This window comes from Podarcis raffonei, chromosome 16 (genome assembly GCF_027172205.1).
Source record: "Podarcis raffonei isolate rPodRaf1 chromosome 16, rPodRaf1.pri, whole genome shotgun sequence".
In the NCBI taxonomy this organism is placed as follows: domain Eukaryota; kingdom Metazoa; phylum Chordata; class Lepidosauria; order Squamata; family Lacertidae; genus Podarcis; species Podarcis raffonei.
This window is the reverse complement of record NC_070617.1, coordinates 5,376,117-5,390,720: the sequence shown is the minus strand read 5'-3', so window position 1 is coordinate 5,390,720 and position 14,604 is coordinate 5,376,117. Positions and strand designations below refer to the sequence as shown.

The window sequence follows — 14,604 nt, the reverse complement described above, 5'->3', positions numbered from 1 at the left end:
CAGCATGAGTTTGGCCAAACTGCAGGAGGCAGTGGAAGACAGGAGGGCCTGGCGTGCTCTGGTCCATGGGGTCACGAAGAATTGGACACGACTAAACGACTAAACAACAACAACAAATTTGGGGTTGATTTCTCTCTCTGAATATTGCATTTGCCGATGTGATGGTGAAGGAGGCTTGCCTAGTTAGGGGTTGGGGGGAGGAAAGAAACCCCCCTCCCTCTCTCCCCCTCCCCCCCCCCCTCTCTCTCGGCTCCTCTCTGGGGAATCCGGAATGTCAGTTTTCTGGAATGCTGCAAAGGCGTGACCGAACGTGTCACGCAGAGGGCAAAGGAGGTTGCGACCTTTGCTGGGGAACAGAGGCAAGCAGGACGGGACAAGGGGATGTCTTGTTTGGAAATCGAAAAACAAGGAAAAGTTATTTTGCAGAGGAGGGGGGGGAGGAAGGGGGTCATGTGGCCAAAGGGGAGGCGGTAGAGTAGCAGCGAGCTGGAAAGCGCCAAGTTGTTTGGGGGCGTTCCCCACAGAGCTCCAGAGTGTGCTCTTTGGGGCTGATACGGCCTGCGAGAAAGTTCAAGAATCAAGTTGATAGCAAAGGGGGACGACACACACACACACCAACCCTGCAGCCACGTCCAGAAGGACTCAGGCGTCTGAAATCTGGGTGCCGCAACCTCACAGTCTTAAAAAAAGGGCCTGGAATGCATCATGGGAGCAAAGATATTCTCCCTCCGCTGAGGAATATGTATCAGTTCCTGGAAAGTTGCATAGGTGCTGCTTTTGAACTCGGGTCCTGCTTGCGGGATTGGGGCACCTGGTTGGCCACTGTGAGAACAAGAGGCTGTGGTGGATGGGGCCCCTCAGGCCTGACCCAGCAGCCAGGCTCTTCCGATGTCCTTATGGAACCTCCAGTTCCAAAGGCAGTCTATCTGGATCCCTAGGTTCTTTGGGGCATTTGACCACTGCAGGAACTATGCAGGCGGACTGTGCTAGGACCCCTTTTACCAGATGCAATGGCCCAGTGGTTCTTCTGCTGTTAAAACTCATTTCAGACCGGAGACACGTGTGTGTGTGTGTGTGTGTATGTATGCAGTGCTTCACATAAATATATACAGTGGTACCTCTGGATGCGAATGGGATCCGTTCCGGAGCCCTGTTCGCATCCTGATGCAAACAGAACCTGCCTCTGCGGGTTGCGATTCGCCACGTCTACGCATGCACAAGCAGCAAAACCCGGAAGTAACACGCTCCGTTACTTCCGGGTCGCCACGGTGCGCAACCCGAAAATGCTTAACCCGAAGCTACTTTAACCCGAGGTATGACTGTACAGTGGTACCTTGGGTTAAGTACTTATATCCGTTCCCGAGGTCCATTCTTAACCTGAAACTGTTCTTAACCTGAAGCAGCACTTTAGCTAATGGGGCGTCTTGCTGCCGCCGTCACACGATTTCTGTTCTCATCCTGAAGCAAAGTTCTTAACCCAAGGTAATATTTCTGGGTTAGCGGAGTCTGTAACCGGAAGCCTATGTAACCCAAGGTACCACTGTACAGTGCTTTTTTCCTAAAAATGTTTAGGGGTTTTGACTCAAGAAAACCACCATTTTATAGATCAAATCGGGGGAAATAAATACAGTAAATGGACAAAAGTACAAAAATTCACAGAATGTTTAGGGGTATGCGTACCCCTGTGTACACCCCCACACACACACAAAAAGCACTGAATATATAACTATATAAATAATAAAAACCTGTGGCTTTAGGCTAAATTGTAAATGCAATAAATAAACAGGAGGAAATTCGCGCTAAAGTACCCGACGAACCTTCGCAAGCATTTTGTCAAGAAGGAATTGAAAGCTGATGTGGAGAGCCGAACTGGAAGAGATAACCTGAAACTGATGGATTCGTCTGTTCCTACTGGGGAATTCCTCTCCCACGACGACGCCTCTTTAATAAAGAGCCCCTGGACAAACAGAGAGGTGTTTGGGGGTTTTTTTTTCCCTGAGCCCCTCAGCTAATCTCTGCCAGCGTGGTCACTGGAGGGAAACATAACCCAGGATTAAACCGGGAGGCTCAGGCGTCATGTCAGATCCAATTGGCTTTGCTGGATGAGTGCGAGAAGTGGGGGAAGGGGGCCGAAGAACCAGCTGAGGGCCGGACCAAGCGGAAGGTGCAGGCTGGAGTTTGCAACAAGTGCAGAATCACTGGGAAGTCCTTGCAAGGGATAACTGCCAAATCAGTCTGAAAGCTCATTTCTTAATTTTCACTTGCAGTCAACAGTGTGACGCAGCAGCAAAAAAAAAGCTAACACTCTTCTAGGCTGCGTCAACAGAAGTCTAGTGCCCCAGTCAAGGGAAGGGACAGTACGACTCTAATCTTGCCTTGGTCAGACCCCCACCTGGAATACTGTGTCCAGTTCTGGGCGTCTCGATTGAAGATGGAGGTTGACAAGCTGGAACCTAGGATCACAGACATGCAGAGTTGGAAAGGACCCTAAAATCGCCACCCTTGTGAAACTAACCATAATTACCTTGAATTTCTGCTTAACCCTCAAGAAAGAAGGGCATTTTCGCTGGCCAGGTTTAATTCAAATCCATCAAACCTCCTTTGGGGAAGGTTCTCAGCCAGGGTGGAAGGAGAAAGAACTTGCCCATATGAAGACCACCTGGTGGAAACCCCTACAACATATGGTTCTTAATTGTAAACTATATGCTGATCTGTATGGAAGTGAAAGCTGGACCATCAAGAAGGCTGATCGACGAAGAATGGATGCTTTTGAATTATGGTGCTGGAGGAGACTCTGGAGAGTCCCATGGACTGCAAGAAGATCCAACCTCTCCATTCTGAAGGAAATCAGCCCTGAGTGCTGACTGGAAGGACAGATCCTGAAGCTGAGGCTCCAAGACTTTGGCCACCTCATGAGAAGAGAAGACTCCCTGGAAAAGACCCTGATGTTGGGAAAGATGGAGGGCGCAAGGAGAAGGGGACGACAGAGGACGAGATGGTGGGACAGTGTTCTTGAAGCGACCAGCATGAGTTTAACCAAACTGCGGGAGGCAGTGGAAGACAGGAGTGCCTGGCGTGCTCTGGTCCAGGGGGTCACGAAGAGTCGGACACGACTAAACAACTAAACAACAACAACAATATGCTGGTTTCCATCAGCAATTTCTAGATCAACTCTGTATCTCCAAATGGAAACCAGAGTCGGAGATCATACATTTTCTATTACTGGGGAACGATCAGGAGCTCACCAAGTTAGTGGCTAAATATCTCTATTTGGTTTTTTGTCTTCAAAATACTCTGCAGATGCCTGATCTCCCTGGAGACCAAGAGATATGACGATAGACTGCTCTGCCTCCATTCTTTTAGCAAATGTTTTGGGCCACTGGGGAAGTGGTAATTCTGTACTGATTTGTTTTGGATGTTTGTATGTGATGCCAATAAAAGGTTTGATGATGATGATGATGACTCGATGGGCTAGTGGCCTGATCCAGCCTGCACGTCCTATTGTATTCTTATGCCTCCCCCTCCGAAAAATTCCACAACAACTTTGAGAAACTCACCATCTTGCCATAATGATCCTGTCCTCGACCCACTTCCCTCCCGTCCAAAATAAAATAAAATGTGGGATGGGAGAGGAGGGGGAACAGCTTGACCCACTTCCCTTCCTGAAGGTTGTTTAAGTCCTGAATGAACATTTACCAGGACGCACCGTATTAACCCTTCGGTGACCTCCCATCTTCACCCCGGGCGGCAGAGCAAACACTAATGTCATTCAAAAATAAGGTTGTGGGTTTTTTTCTTTTTTAAAAAAATGCCCTCTTTCTCTCTCCCCCCACCCACCCCCCTCCCAGGATCTCGGGGTCAAGGGTGCCCTCCTGCCACTTTGATACATTCTGGCAGGCGATATAATTTTGAAGAACTGGCCTGTTAGCAGAGGCCTGACCCAAAACGACTCCACTCTGCCTACAGATCTTGGGTGGGATGTCTCCAAAGCCGAGGTCAACGAACGGTCAAAGGATTGCAAAACCAGGGCAAGGGGAAAGAGAGGAAACAATGCCCTGTTGGATTTCTGCCTGCCTGCATTGAATGCAATTATTGTGTTGTTGTTTTTCAACCCGTAAAGTTGCAACTGGAGTTGAAAATATAAAAGTGTGAGCTTTTAACAGCTTTGCAACAGGCAGGAATCCAGCAGGGGAAATTTCCCCTGGAAGGGGGCTGAATGGGGGGGAAAGGCTCACCCGTTGAATGCCTGCCTGCCACACAGCAGAATCCAGGCCTTGAACGGCCTTTAAGAAGGGGAATTAAACAAATTTGTGGAAGGGGGTTTATGGGTCTATCAGCAGCCACTATAGGTTGGCTAAGCAGAGCCCCAGAATCACGGGCAGTCTACCTCTGAGTAGCAATTCCCGGGGGGGGGGGGGGAACGGGACACAATGGGGAGGACTTACAGGGTTGCCGTGGGAGATCTTGAAATGTTCCAAGTTCCAATCCGCTAGAATAATCCCAGTTTTACTCCAGAATACCACAAGGTACTCTTCACTTTTCATGGAGGGGAGAAAGAAGGGGGTTTTGGGAAGAAGACCCCCATCCTGAGAGCGAAATGGGGGTTGTGGGATAGCTCAGCTTCAGCAGAAAACTGCAACTTTCAAAACATCCTTGTTGAAGGATGCTTCTATCTCTATATTCTGAGAATAAAGGTAAAGGGACCCCTGACCGTTAGGTCCAGTCGTGACCGACTCTGGGGTTGTGGCACACATCTCGCTTTCTAGGCCGAGGGAGCCGGCGTACAGCTTCCGGGTCATGTGGCCAGCAGGACTAAGCCGCTTTTGGCGAACCAGAGCAGCGCACGGAAACGTCGTTTACCTTCCCACTGGAGCGGTACCTATTTATCTACTTGCACTTTGACATGCTTTCAAACTGCTAGGTTGGCAGGAGGTTGGCAACAGAAGCTCACCCCTTCACAGGGATTCAAACCACCGACCTTCTGATCGGCAAGTCCTAGGCTCTGTGGTTTAACCCACAGCGCCACCCGCGTCCCTCCACTGTTGGTACTTCTTGTATTTTCCAATTTCTGGCCAACAAAATTCTAGCTGCAGTTGTGGCATACAAAAACAATCTAAAATCTTTCTTGGGCAATTCCAAGAAAGTTAGCCGATCTGACCGGAAGAGTCCGCGACCAGAAGGAGGAAGAGTACCAGGATGAATGGATGAAATTTAAAGACCATCTAGCTAAATATGCTAAGATAATTTAAATAGAAACACTTGCAAGTACCAGATTGGCTTAGGATTTAAATATGTGATGTTATAGAATAATAGATCTAAAGTTAAAATGAAAAGAAAGAAAGATGTTAATTGATTAAGTGAATTTTATGAGAAATTAGTTTTGGGAAACTGTTACAATGATATACATAGAAACTCAGCTAGGGGGATTTGAGGAAGTCAACAAAAAATGTTTACAAAAGTGGAATTATTACAGTTAGGATCTATGTTTGTTTTGTTTGATGCTTGTCATAAAATTTGGAAAATCAATAAAAATTGGGGGGGGGAGTGTGGAACGCCTGGCGAGAAGGTGTTTTGTGGTGCCATCCCTGCTGCGGCAACAAAGGTGTCGGCGGGGCACAATCGTCCCCCAATTTTGCCCCTAATCTGCAGCCTCTCCAACTTCAACTGAAGGCTCGGCCCACCTCCCACAACAGCTTAGCCCCGCCAGGGAAGGTCAACCCCCCTGGATTTCTGAACACAACACATAATTACAGGTGATTAGCGGCTTAGGTGCAGAGGGCACCCCGGGGTGCATTCCTTAAAGGCTTGACTTCATGCTCCATCCATAACCTGGCAGGTGTTAGCCAGAGGGCACCCTACCCCTTTGATGGCAGAGGGGGCAGGGGGGAGTGGCTTTGTCCAGGTGTGGCCGCTTAAATCCCCCCTCCCCATCTCCCAGGTGTGCAACCCCAGAGCTGCACTCCTTTGTGGCTTTCCAAAGGCCTTAACAGATTGGACCCGAAGCAGCTTCAGGAAGCTGGGGAGACTTTCTGCTCCCCCTTGATCGCTCACTCTCAAATGAACTTTCTGTTGGTTCCCTGCCATGCCCCTGAGGTTTGGGTCAGCCTTTGCAAAGGAAAGACCCTTTAGTGTGGCAGGTCCTGCGCCCTGCGGAACTCCCTGCCACTAGAGGTTTGGTAGGAATAGTCGCCGCCCAGTTTTAGATGTCTCTTTAGATTCTCTTTATCACACACAGACTGCTTAGAATTGTAATGTTGGAAGGGCACCCACGAGTCATCTAGTCCAACCCTCTGCCATGCAGGAATCACGGCTAAAGGATCGCTGGCAGATGGCCACCTTAAAAACCACCAACAAAGGAGAGTCCACAATCCTTTTCACTCTCACCACCAGAAAGTTATTCAGGTTTAATTGAAATCTCCTTTGTTGCAACAATTGAATCCGTTGGTTCGTGTGGGACAGTAGTGGGTCCAAAAAAATCTGGGACGAGACGAGACATTTATGGATGAAGGCATTCAGTTGGCTTAGTGATTTGCAACCAGTTGATTCTCACTTTATGCCAATCTAACTCCCAACATGTTTGACGGGAAGCCGTCACCAGAGAGGTCACTGCCCCAAGGTGCTTACAAACCATGGTGCAAGCGAGGATGCGTTTGCTGTAAACTGCATCTTAACTACCTGGATTAAGTCCTGGGTGGATCGGATATTCTTCCATCGTCTCTTAAACACAGAACTCCGAAAGTTCTCTATTTGTACAGTATATCCTGGCAGAAAGGATCTCAGGGGCGAAGTTTGCGCCACCCCGTGGTCAAAGTAGCAAACTGCATCCTGATTCCAAAACACCCTACGCTTAAAAAGCACGTGGCTTCTCCCTTCACAGAATCCTGGGAAATGTAGTTTATCCGGGCCGGGCCGGGCCGAGCTACAATTCCCAGCGCCCTTAAGCTACAGTTCTCGGGGTTCTTTCGAGGGGTATGTGTGCAAAGACAGGCACCCCCAAATTCGACCCTCCAGGTGTTTTGAGACTACAACTCCCATCATCCCTAGCTAACAGGACCAGTGTTCAGGGATGATGGGAATTGTAGTCCCCAAAACATCTGGAGGGATGAGTTTGGGGGGTGCCTGATTTAAGAAAATCTTAAAGCTAGGGTTGCCATATTCCCAAAAATGAAAATCCGGAAAGAGTTGTTGTTTTTTTGCTAATAAAACGTGCAAGTCAAGTCCTGTTGCATTATAGGTTGTAAGGATGTGTTACTCTCAGGTAACACGCAGCCGCCCCCTCCCTGCGCATTCAGAGGTCCCACATTTTGCAGAGCAAAAAAACTCGGATCCCTTTCCCATTTCGCATTAAAAGACGCGCTTTTGCCAAATGGAGCAAAAAAAACTACAATTCCCAGAATGCACCGAGGAAACAAGGAAGAGGGGAGGGCCCCGAGGCATGCTGGGAACTGTAGTGCTGTTGACGCTTCCCAGCCGAGGAGAGAGAAGGTCAGCGGTGCAGGAAGCGCAGTTTGGAGACTCTACCTTGAAGGACAGGTGGGGGGGAGGCTGCTGTTTTTGGAGCGTGGGGTGGGGGGAGCTTTGGGGGTTTGAACCCCGGGGTTGCAGGGATGCTGGGGGCGGGGTGGGGGGGGGAGTGACAGGCTGTATTTTCCATGCACTGCGTGTAAACTGGAGCTGCCTCGCGCACCGTTTTGCAATGCGCTCAGCTTGCAACACCCCCCTTGTTTTTGCAGTGCATGGATAAAATTCCATACCAAGCATTTGTTTGCAGCCTCACTAATAACCATTCCGACCCCGCCGCCTTCCCCTTTATTTGCAAAAAAAGGCTTCCATTCCTGCAAGCCACCTCCCACCGGGAATGACCGCCCGCCTCTCCAGAAAGCCCCCTTCTGTTTTCGCATCTGGCCTGCTAGAGCCATCATCGCCCCCTCGTCCTTTCTCAAACCCCCTGGTCCGGATGCAACCCCGGAGTTTTAATTTCGGAGGCAGACTGCCCTGGAAACTTAGCTTGATTACTTGTTCTGGGATGCGGGGGGGGGGTGTGGAAAGGCACTTTGCACATGCTCAGGGGAGCAGCCGCTCTTCCAGTTCTGGGCTTTTTGCCCAAGAGATGGATTCCAGGACTTAAACCCCACATAGAGGGCCCTCATTTTGCTGTTTCACAAACCACATATGTTGTTTATTTGTTGCATCTGTATTTATTTATTGCATCCCCAAAGAGCTCAAGGGGGTGTATCGATAGTTTCCCTTCCACCCCGATTTAATAGCTTTTGGATGCTGAACCACAAAGTGGTTCATTTATCTCTCATCCTTAACCTGATTTATATAATAATAATAATTTATTATTTATACCCCGCCCATCTGGCTGGGCTTCCCCAGCCACTCTGGGCGGCTTCCAAAGAAATATTAAAATACTGCAATACATCAAACACTAAAAGGTTCCCTAAACAGGGCTGCCTTCAGATGTCTTCTAAAAGTCTGGTAGTTGTTGTTCTTTTTGACATCTGGTGGGAGGGCGTTCCACAGGGCGGGTGCCACTACCGAGAAGGCCCTCTGCCTGGTTCCCTGTAACTTGGCTTCTCACAGTGAGGGAACCGCCAGAAGGCCCTCGGCGCTGGACCTCAGTGTCCGGGTAGAACGATGGGGGTGGAGACGCTCCTTCAGATATACTGGACTGAGGCCGTTTAGGGCTTTAAAGGTCAGCACCAACACTTTGAATTTGCAGGATTTTTACGGGGGTTTTAAAACAAAACAAACCTAGCCCCCACATCAGTCTTCTTAAGAAAAAGGTCAGAATATATAAAACAATAAATCAACCATAGAAGTGGGAAAGAGATTTTTCCCTCCCGGCCAGTCATTGCAAGAACCCCTTGACTAGGAAATAGCTCCAGAATTTCCCCTTTCTCCACTCTTCCCTACCCCTCTTATTTTCCTTTCGGGCTGCATCTTTTTAAATATTGCAAGGACTGCCTTGCTGCCACCGACATTTGTAACAGCTGTGGTGAGCCAGCTAAAATAAACAAACAAAGTTGTGGATAAAAATAAAAAATGATTCAATGATAGAAGAGGGAAAGGTATCTTTCCCTCTCAGCCAGTCATCACAAGAACCCCGTAACTTAAGAAACAGTGCCAGAGCTCCCTCACCTTTTCCCCTCTTCCCTCCCCACCTGTTTTCCTTTTCTGCTGTGCCCTTTTTAAGACTGAAAACATGAACCAAAACAAGCAAGTTACCTTCTGTGTACCTTCAGCTGCAAAGAAAATAATTTCCCTTTTGACCAGTCGGCACAAGAACCCCGTAACTAAGAAAAATTTCCTCCTTTCCCCTTCCTCTTCCCTCCCCACCCATTTTCCTTTTTTAAAAATTTTTTTTATTGATTTTCACAAAATTATAAACAAACAAACAAACAAACATCATAACCTTATTAGAAATTACACTTATTAACATTGCTAAGTGACTTCCTCGCTTCCCTTTGGTTGAATTTCAATATATATCCTTTTAACGGTTTTCCAAATCATAGTTCTAACTTACGCATTAACATCCTTAAATCTTTTCAATTTGTAATTAAACATATTAGTTCATCACTTAGCTTATAGAAAATCCAAAGCCAATTAAATATCTGCAAGCTGTTTCCCATTAATTTAACTTAACATATTTAACTAAATAGTCTTTAAATTTCGTCCATTCTTCCTGGTAATTCTCCTCCTTCTGGTCATGGACTCTTCCAGTCAGGTCGGCTAGCTCCGAAAAGACCATCATCTTCATCTGCCATTCTTCCACCGTTGGTAATTCTTGCGTTTTCCACTTTTTAGCTAATAAAATTCGAGCAGCAGTTGTGGCATACAAAAATAATTTAACATCTTTCTTGGGCGATTCCAAACCTGTTATTCCAAGAAGAAAGGTCTCTGGTTTGTTTATCAACATATATTTCAACATTTTTTTTCAATTCATTATAAATCTTTTCCCAGAAGTCTTTCACCTTGGGGCAGGTCCACCACATGTGATAAAAAGTTCCTTCCTTTACACTTCCAACATAAATTATCACAGTTATGATATATTTTTGCTAATTTAACAGGAGCCAAGTACCATCTGTACATCATTTTCATTATATTTTCCTTTAACACAGTACATGCAGTGAATTTAACCCCCTGCCCATTTTCCTTTGGTGACGTGCCTTTTTTAAAGACAGAAAACATGTACCGTATTTTTCGCTCTATAGGACGCACCCGACCATAGGAAGGTGCCCCTTCCATTTCTCCTCCCGCTTCACTGAAGGGGCGCTGCGCAGAGAGGGAAAACAGTGCAGCACCTCTTCAGTGAAGCGAAGCCTGGAGAGCGAGAGGGGTTGGTGTGCACCGACCCCTCTCGCTCTCCAGGCTTCAGCGAAAGCAACGCGAAGCCTCCGGAGCGCGGAGGGAACGCTCCCTCTGCACTTCGGAGGCTTCACGTTGCTATCGCTGAAGCCAAGGAGCCTGCACTCGCTCCATAGGATGCATACACATTTCCCCTTCATTTTTGGAGGGGGAAAAGTGTGTCCTATAGTGCGAAAAATACGGTAACTGAAACGAGCAAACCTCCTTGTCTCTTGCAGGCCTCTCTCGATGCTGTCTTCGGGCCTGTTGGTCCTCCGCCGAGCTCTCCGCCGGCCGATCTTCTCCGCTGGCTACTCGGCGCTGGGCGGCTCGCCCATGGAGAACACCCCCGTAGAGGCCTCCATCCGGGCCAAACTGAAACAAGCACTGGAGCCCGTGCACTTGGAGATCATCAACGACAGCCACATGCACGCCGTGCCGCGGGGCTCCGAGACGCACTTCCGCGTGGTGGTTGCCAGCCGGCGCTTTGAGGGCCTCTCGCTCATCCACCGCCACCGCCTGGTCAACGACATTCTGCAGGAGGAGCTGGCCGGGCCCGTCCACGCCCTCTCCATCCAGGCCAAGACCCCCCAGCAGTGGGAGAAGAACCCCAAAATCATCCAGAGCCCCGAGTGCCTGGGGGGGTCCAAGCATGACCCCCAGATGGCTGGGAAGATCGAGGGGACACCCCGGGCATGAAGCGGTCTGCTGCCAAAGGCCGTATCTGAGCATGTTTCTGGAGCGAATAAACGAAACACCTGTGTTCCAGTTCATAGCTGCAATTCCTGCAATCGCAGGGGTTTGGGGTTAGATGCCAGCGTCTTCTATGATTCTGCGATTCCCTCCCCGCAATGGACACTCCGCACTCTTCCTCGGAGTGTCGTTCTGGCTTGCTCTCATATAAAAAAATGAGTATCATGTGTGCATTTTGGAGCTTCCGTTTTTCCACCGATGACCGATGTTTCCTGGGGAATTCGCTTGGGTTTCTCAACAGTTCGTTCCGGCCCAGCTTTTTGTAATTTGAGCAAATTAAACTTCCGGCTTTGGAATTTGCAAGGGGCGTGGCTTCTCACGGTGGTTTTATTTTCCCTTTTGGGGGGAGGGGAATTTACAGTGCCGCAGCTGCAACTGGGTCCCTTCCAACGTTACAATTCTGTGGTTCTGCCTTGGGGTTTCAAAAGGAGGAGAAGTGAGCAGTGTGGTGGGGGCTATGTTTAAACCATTCTCCCCTCCCCAGTTTTGAGGCTTGTCCCAACAGAAGCTGGTTTGGGTCATCAGTGGCTGAAGAACCTGTTTCGCACCTGGAACGCCTTACCTCCGAGATAAGCGCTCAAGTCTTGGCACCTGGTTGGCTACTGAGAGAATAAGGTGGGCCCCCAGTTCCAGAGGCAGTCTATCTGAATTCGTATCTGGTTCTTTGGGATACAGTGGTACCTCGGGTTAAGTACTTAATTCGTTCCGGAGGTCCATACTTAACCTGAAACTGTTCTTAACCTGAAGCACCACTTTAGCTAATGGGGTCTCCTGCTGCTGCCGCGCCGCCTGAGCACAATTTCTGTTCTCATCCTGAAGCAAAGTTCTTAACCTGAAGCACTATTTCTGGGTTAGCGGAGTCTGTAACCTGAAGCGTATGTAACCTGAAGCGTATGTAACCCGAGGTACCACTGTATTATTATTGCTGAAGAAAACCCACTGATTTCTGTTCTCATCCTGAAGCAAAGTTCTTAACCTGAAGCACTATTTCTGGGTTAGTGGAGTCTGTAACCTGAAGCGTATGTAATACTGTATTTGACTACCATGAGAACAGGAGGCTAGGTTGGATAAAACACCTTTGGCCTGATCTAGTTACTGCAGGGGTGATGGTCTGAGTTGGTCAGTGGACCAGCTGAAGGCCAGGATTGTATATATTTCAGATCTGGCCAATCCAAAAGCTCCACTCTGCTAGCCAATCACATGAGCTAGTTCCTTATTCGTGGCTTACAAGGCCTAAGTCTCCAGAACGCATTCCTTGCCTACAAAACCCATGGTTCTCCTCACCTCGTTTAATCTTCACGAGAGTCCTGTGAGGTAGGCTCAGGGCTGAGAGAAGGCAGGGACTGGCCCACAGTCACCCCTGCAAGAGCTTCATGTGGGGGGATTTGAACCCGGATCTCCCGGGTCCTAGTCTGACACTCTAGCCCAGAGCTTTCCTCCTGAGGCTGGTAAAGGGTTACTTTAACCTCCTAATAAATAAATTAAAATTAAAATTTGTCCAGTAGCACCGTAAAGGTTAAGGGACCCCTGACCGTTAGGTCCAGCCGTGGACGACTCTGGGGTTGCGCGCTCATCTCGCTCTATATGCCGAGGGAGGCAGCGTTTGTCCACAGACAGTTTTTCTGGGTCATGTGGCCAGCATGACTAAGCCACTTCTGGCGAACCAGAGCAGCGCACAGAAATGCCGTTTACCTTCCCACCGGAGTGGTACCTATTTATCTACTTGCACTTTGATGTGCTTTCGAACTGCTAGGTGGGCAGGAGCAGGGACCAAGCAACGGGAGCTTACCCCGTCGTGGGGATTCAAACCGCCGACCTTCTGATCAGCAAGCCTTAGGCTCAGTGGTTTAGATCACAGCGCCACCCGCATCCCTTGCATGCACACTTCTTCAGAGACATGCACACAAAAGCTTCTACCCACAACAAACTTAGTTGGTCTCTACGGTGCTACTGGACAATTTATTATTTTTGTTTTATTTATTTCAACTGCGTCAGACCAACACAGCTACCTACCTGAATCTTTAACATCTGAGTAAAACTGAATTGTGAAATAATGAATGTCTAAAAAGTGCATCACGAATATGAAGAGTTTGGGAAGCTCTGCTCTAACCACTACACCACCGCTGTCTCTCAGTAGAACATCCCAGGTCTAATGGATAGCTTAAGGAAAAGTTAAATAAATCACTTAATCTTCAGCTACAAAATGTCACGGGCACTCCAAGGTGGATCTGTGAATGGCCAGATTATACACCTTGGGAAATGAAGGGCTGCGCAGAAGAAAAATTCAACAGGTGAAGCTTCTCCCTCCCCTCCCAGGCACTAACTAAGCCATCTGTGCACCTGTTGGATTTCCGGCTCATCACTGCAAAGCATCTTAATGGAAAAGGAGGCAAGGACACCTTGCTGGGCTGGAAATAATCCAGAAGAACCTGTTTGGGGGGAAACAGTTTGCAACTTTTGCACTTTCAGCTTCTAGGTGCAGAGAAGTGAGAGGCCAGCAGAAATCTGAACACTTGTCCTCGTGGGGCTCTATAGCATTTGATCGCCCTTGTCTCCCACAGCACAATAACAGATTTATTTGGTTTTGCTAGATTCAGTGCTTCCGCAACATTGTTTTATTTTCCTTTAAATGTATATCCCACCTTTTCCTCCCAAGGTGGCCCCTTGCCTTCGTTTCATTGCATCAAGTGCTTTCAAAGTTTATCCAACGGTCAGTTGCAATTTTGCAAGCGGGCGCCTGTCGCGATCCAGGGTGCGAGGAGGACCTTTGCAAAGCTCAGTCAGCGGAGTGTAAGACTCTTAATCTCAGGGTTGGGGGTTTGGGCTCCACGTTGGGCAAAAGATCCCTGCATTGCGGGGGCTTGGACCAGATCCGGCATGAAGTAGGCTGTGTGGTTACATGCGAGCAGCACCATAACAGCCTGCTTCCCCTGAGCTCAGGCCGAGGTAGTGGTTGCTCAGGTCTGTCACCAGCGGAGGGGGCGTTGCAATCGACCAGGACTCATCCAAGGATCGACTGGTCGATCGCAATCGATGCCTTGGATGTTTCTGGACTAGATGACTCTGGGAATCCCTTCCAAGTATAATTCTGTGAACTTTTCGTTATACAGTGGTGCCTCGCAAGACGAAATTAATTCGTTCTGCGAGTTTTTTCTTCTTGTGAGTTTTTCGTCTTGCGAAGCACGGTTTCCCATAGGAATACATTGAAAATCAATTAATGCGTTCCTATGGTCAAAAACGAAGCCAAAATAAGGTCGCAGGAGCGGTGCGGAGCCCCCAATAAGCAGGGCGATGCTGAAAATCACACACACACACACACAGAGTGTCGGTCTCCAAGTCGCAGAAGCGCTCTTGGAGACCGCCTTCAGACCAGGTCCGGGGACAGCGGGAAGACGCGCTGCGCCTCCCTGCTATCCCCGGAACTTGCGGGGCAAGCTTCGTCTTGCAAAGCAAGCCCATAGGGAAATTCGTCTGGCGAAGCAACTCAAAAAACGGAAAACT

General features: G+C 48.6%; 1 protein-coding gene across 2 annotated transcripts; it reads left to right on the top strand.

Moving 5' to 3' along the window:
• Positions 1-7,427: 7,427 nt before the first annotated feature.
• On the top strand, positions 7,428-11,410 carry BOLA1 (bolA family member 1). 2 transcript variants are annotated; one of them, XM_053369419.1, is made up of 2 exons: positions 7,428-7,485; positions 10,590-11,410. In XM_053369419.1, the coding sequence occupies exons 1-2, from the start codon at positions 7,436-7,438 to the stop codon at positions 11,047-11,049; spliced, it is 510 nt and encodes a 169-aa protein (XP_053225394.1). In that variant the 5' UTR covers positions 7,428-7,435; the 3' UTR covers positions 11,050-11,410. The 2 variants fall into 2 exon arrangements, with proteins under 2 accessions (XP_053225394.1, XP_053225393.1); XM_053369418.1 differs by having other exon boundaries at positions 7,433-7,533.
• The last annotated feature ends 3,194 nt before the right edge of the window (positions 11,411-14,604 follow it).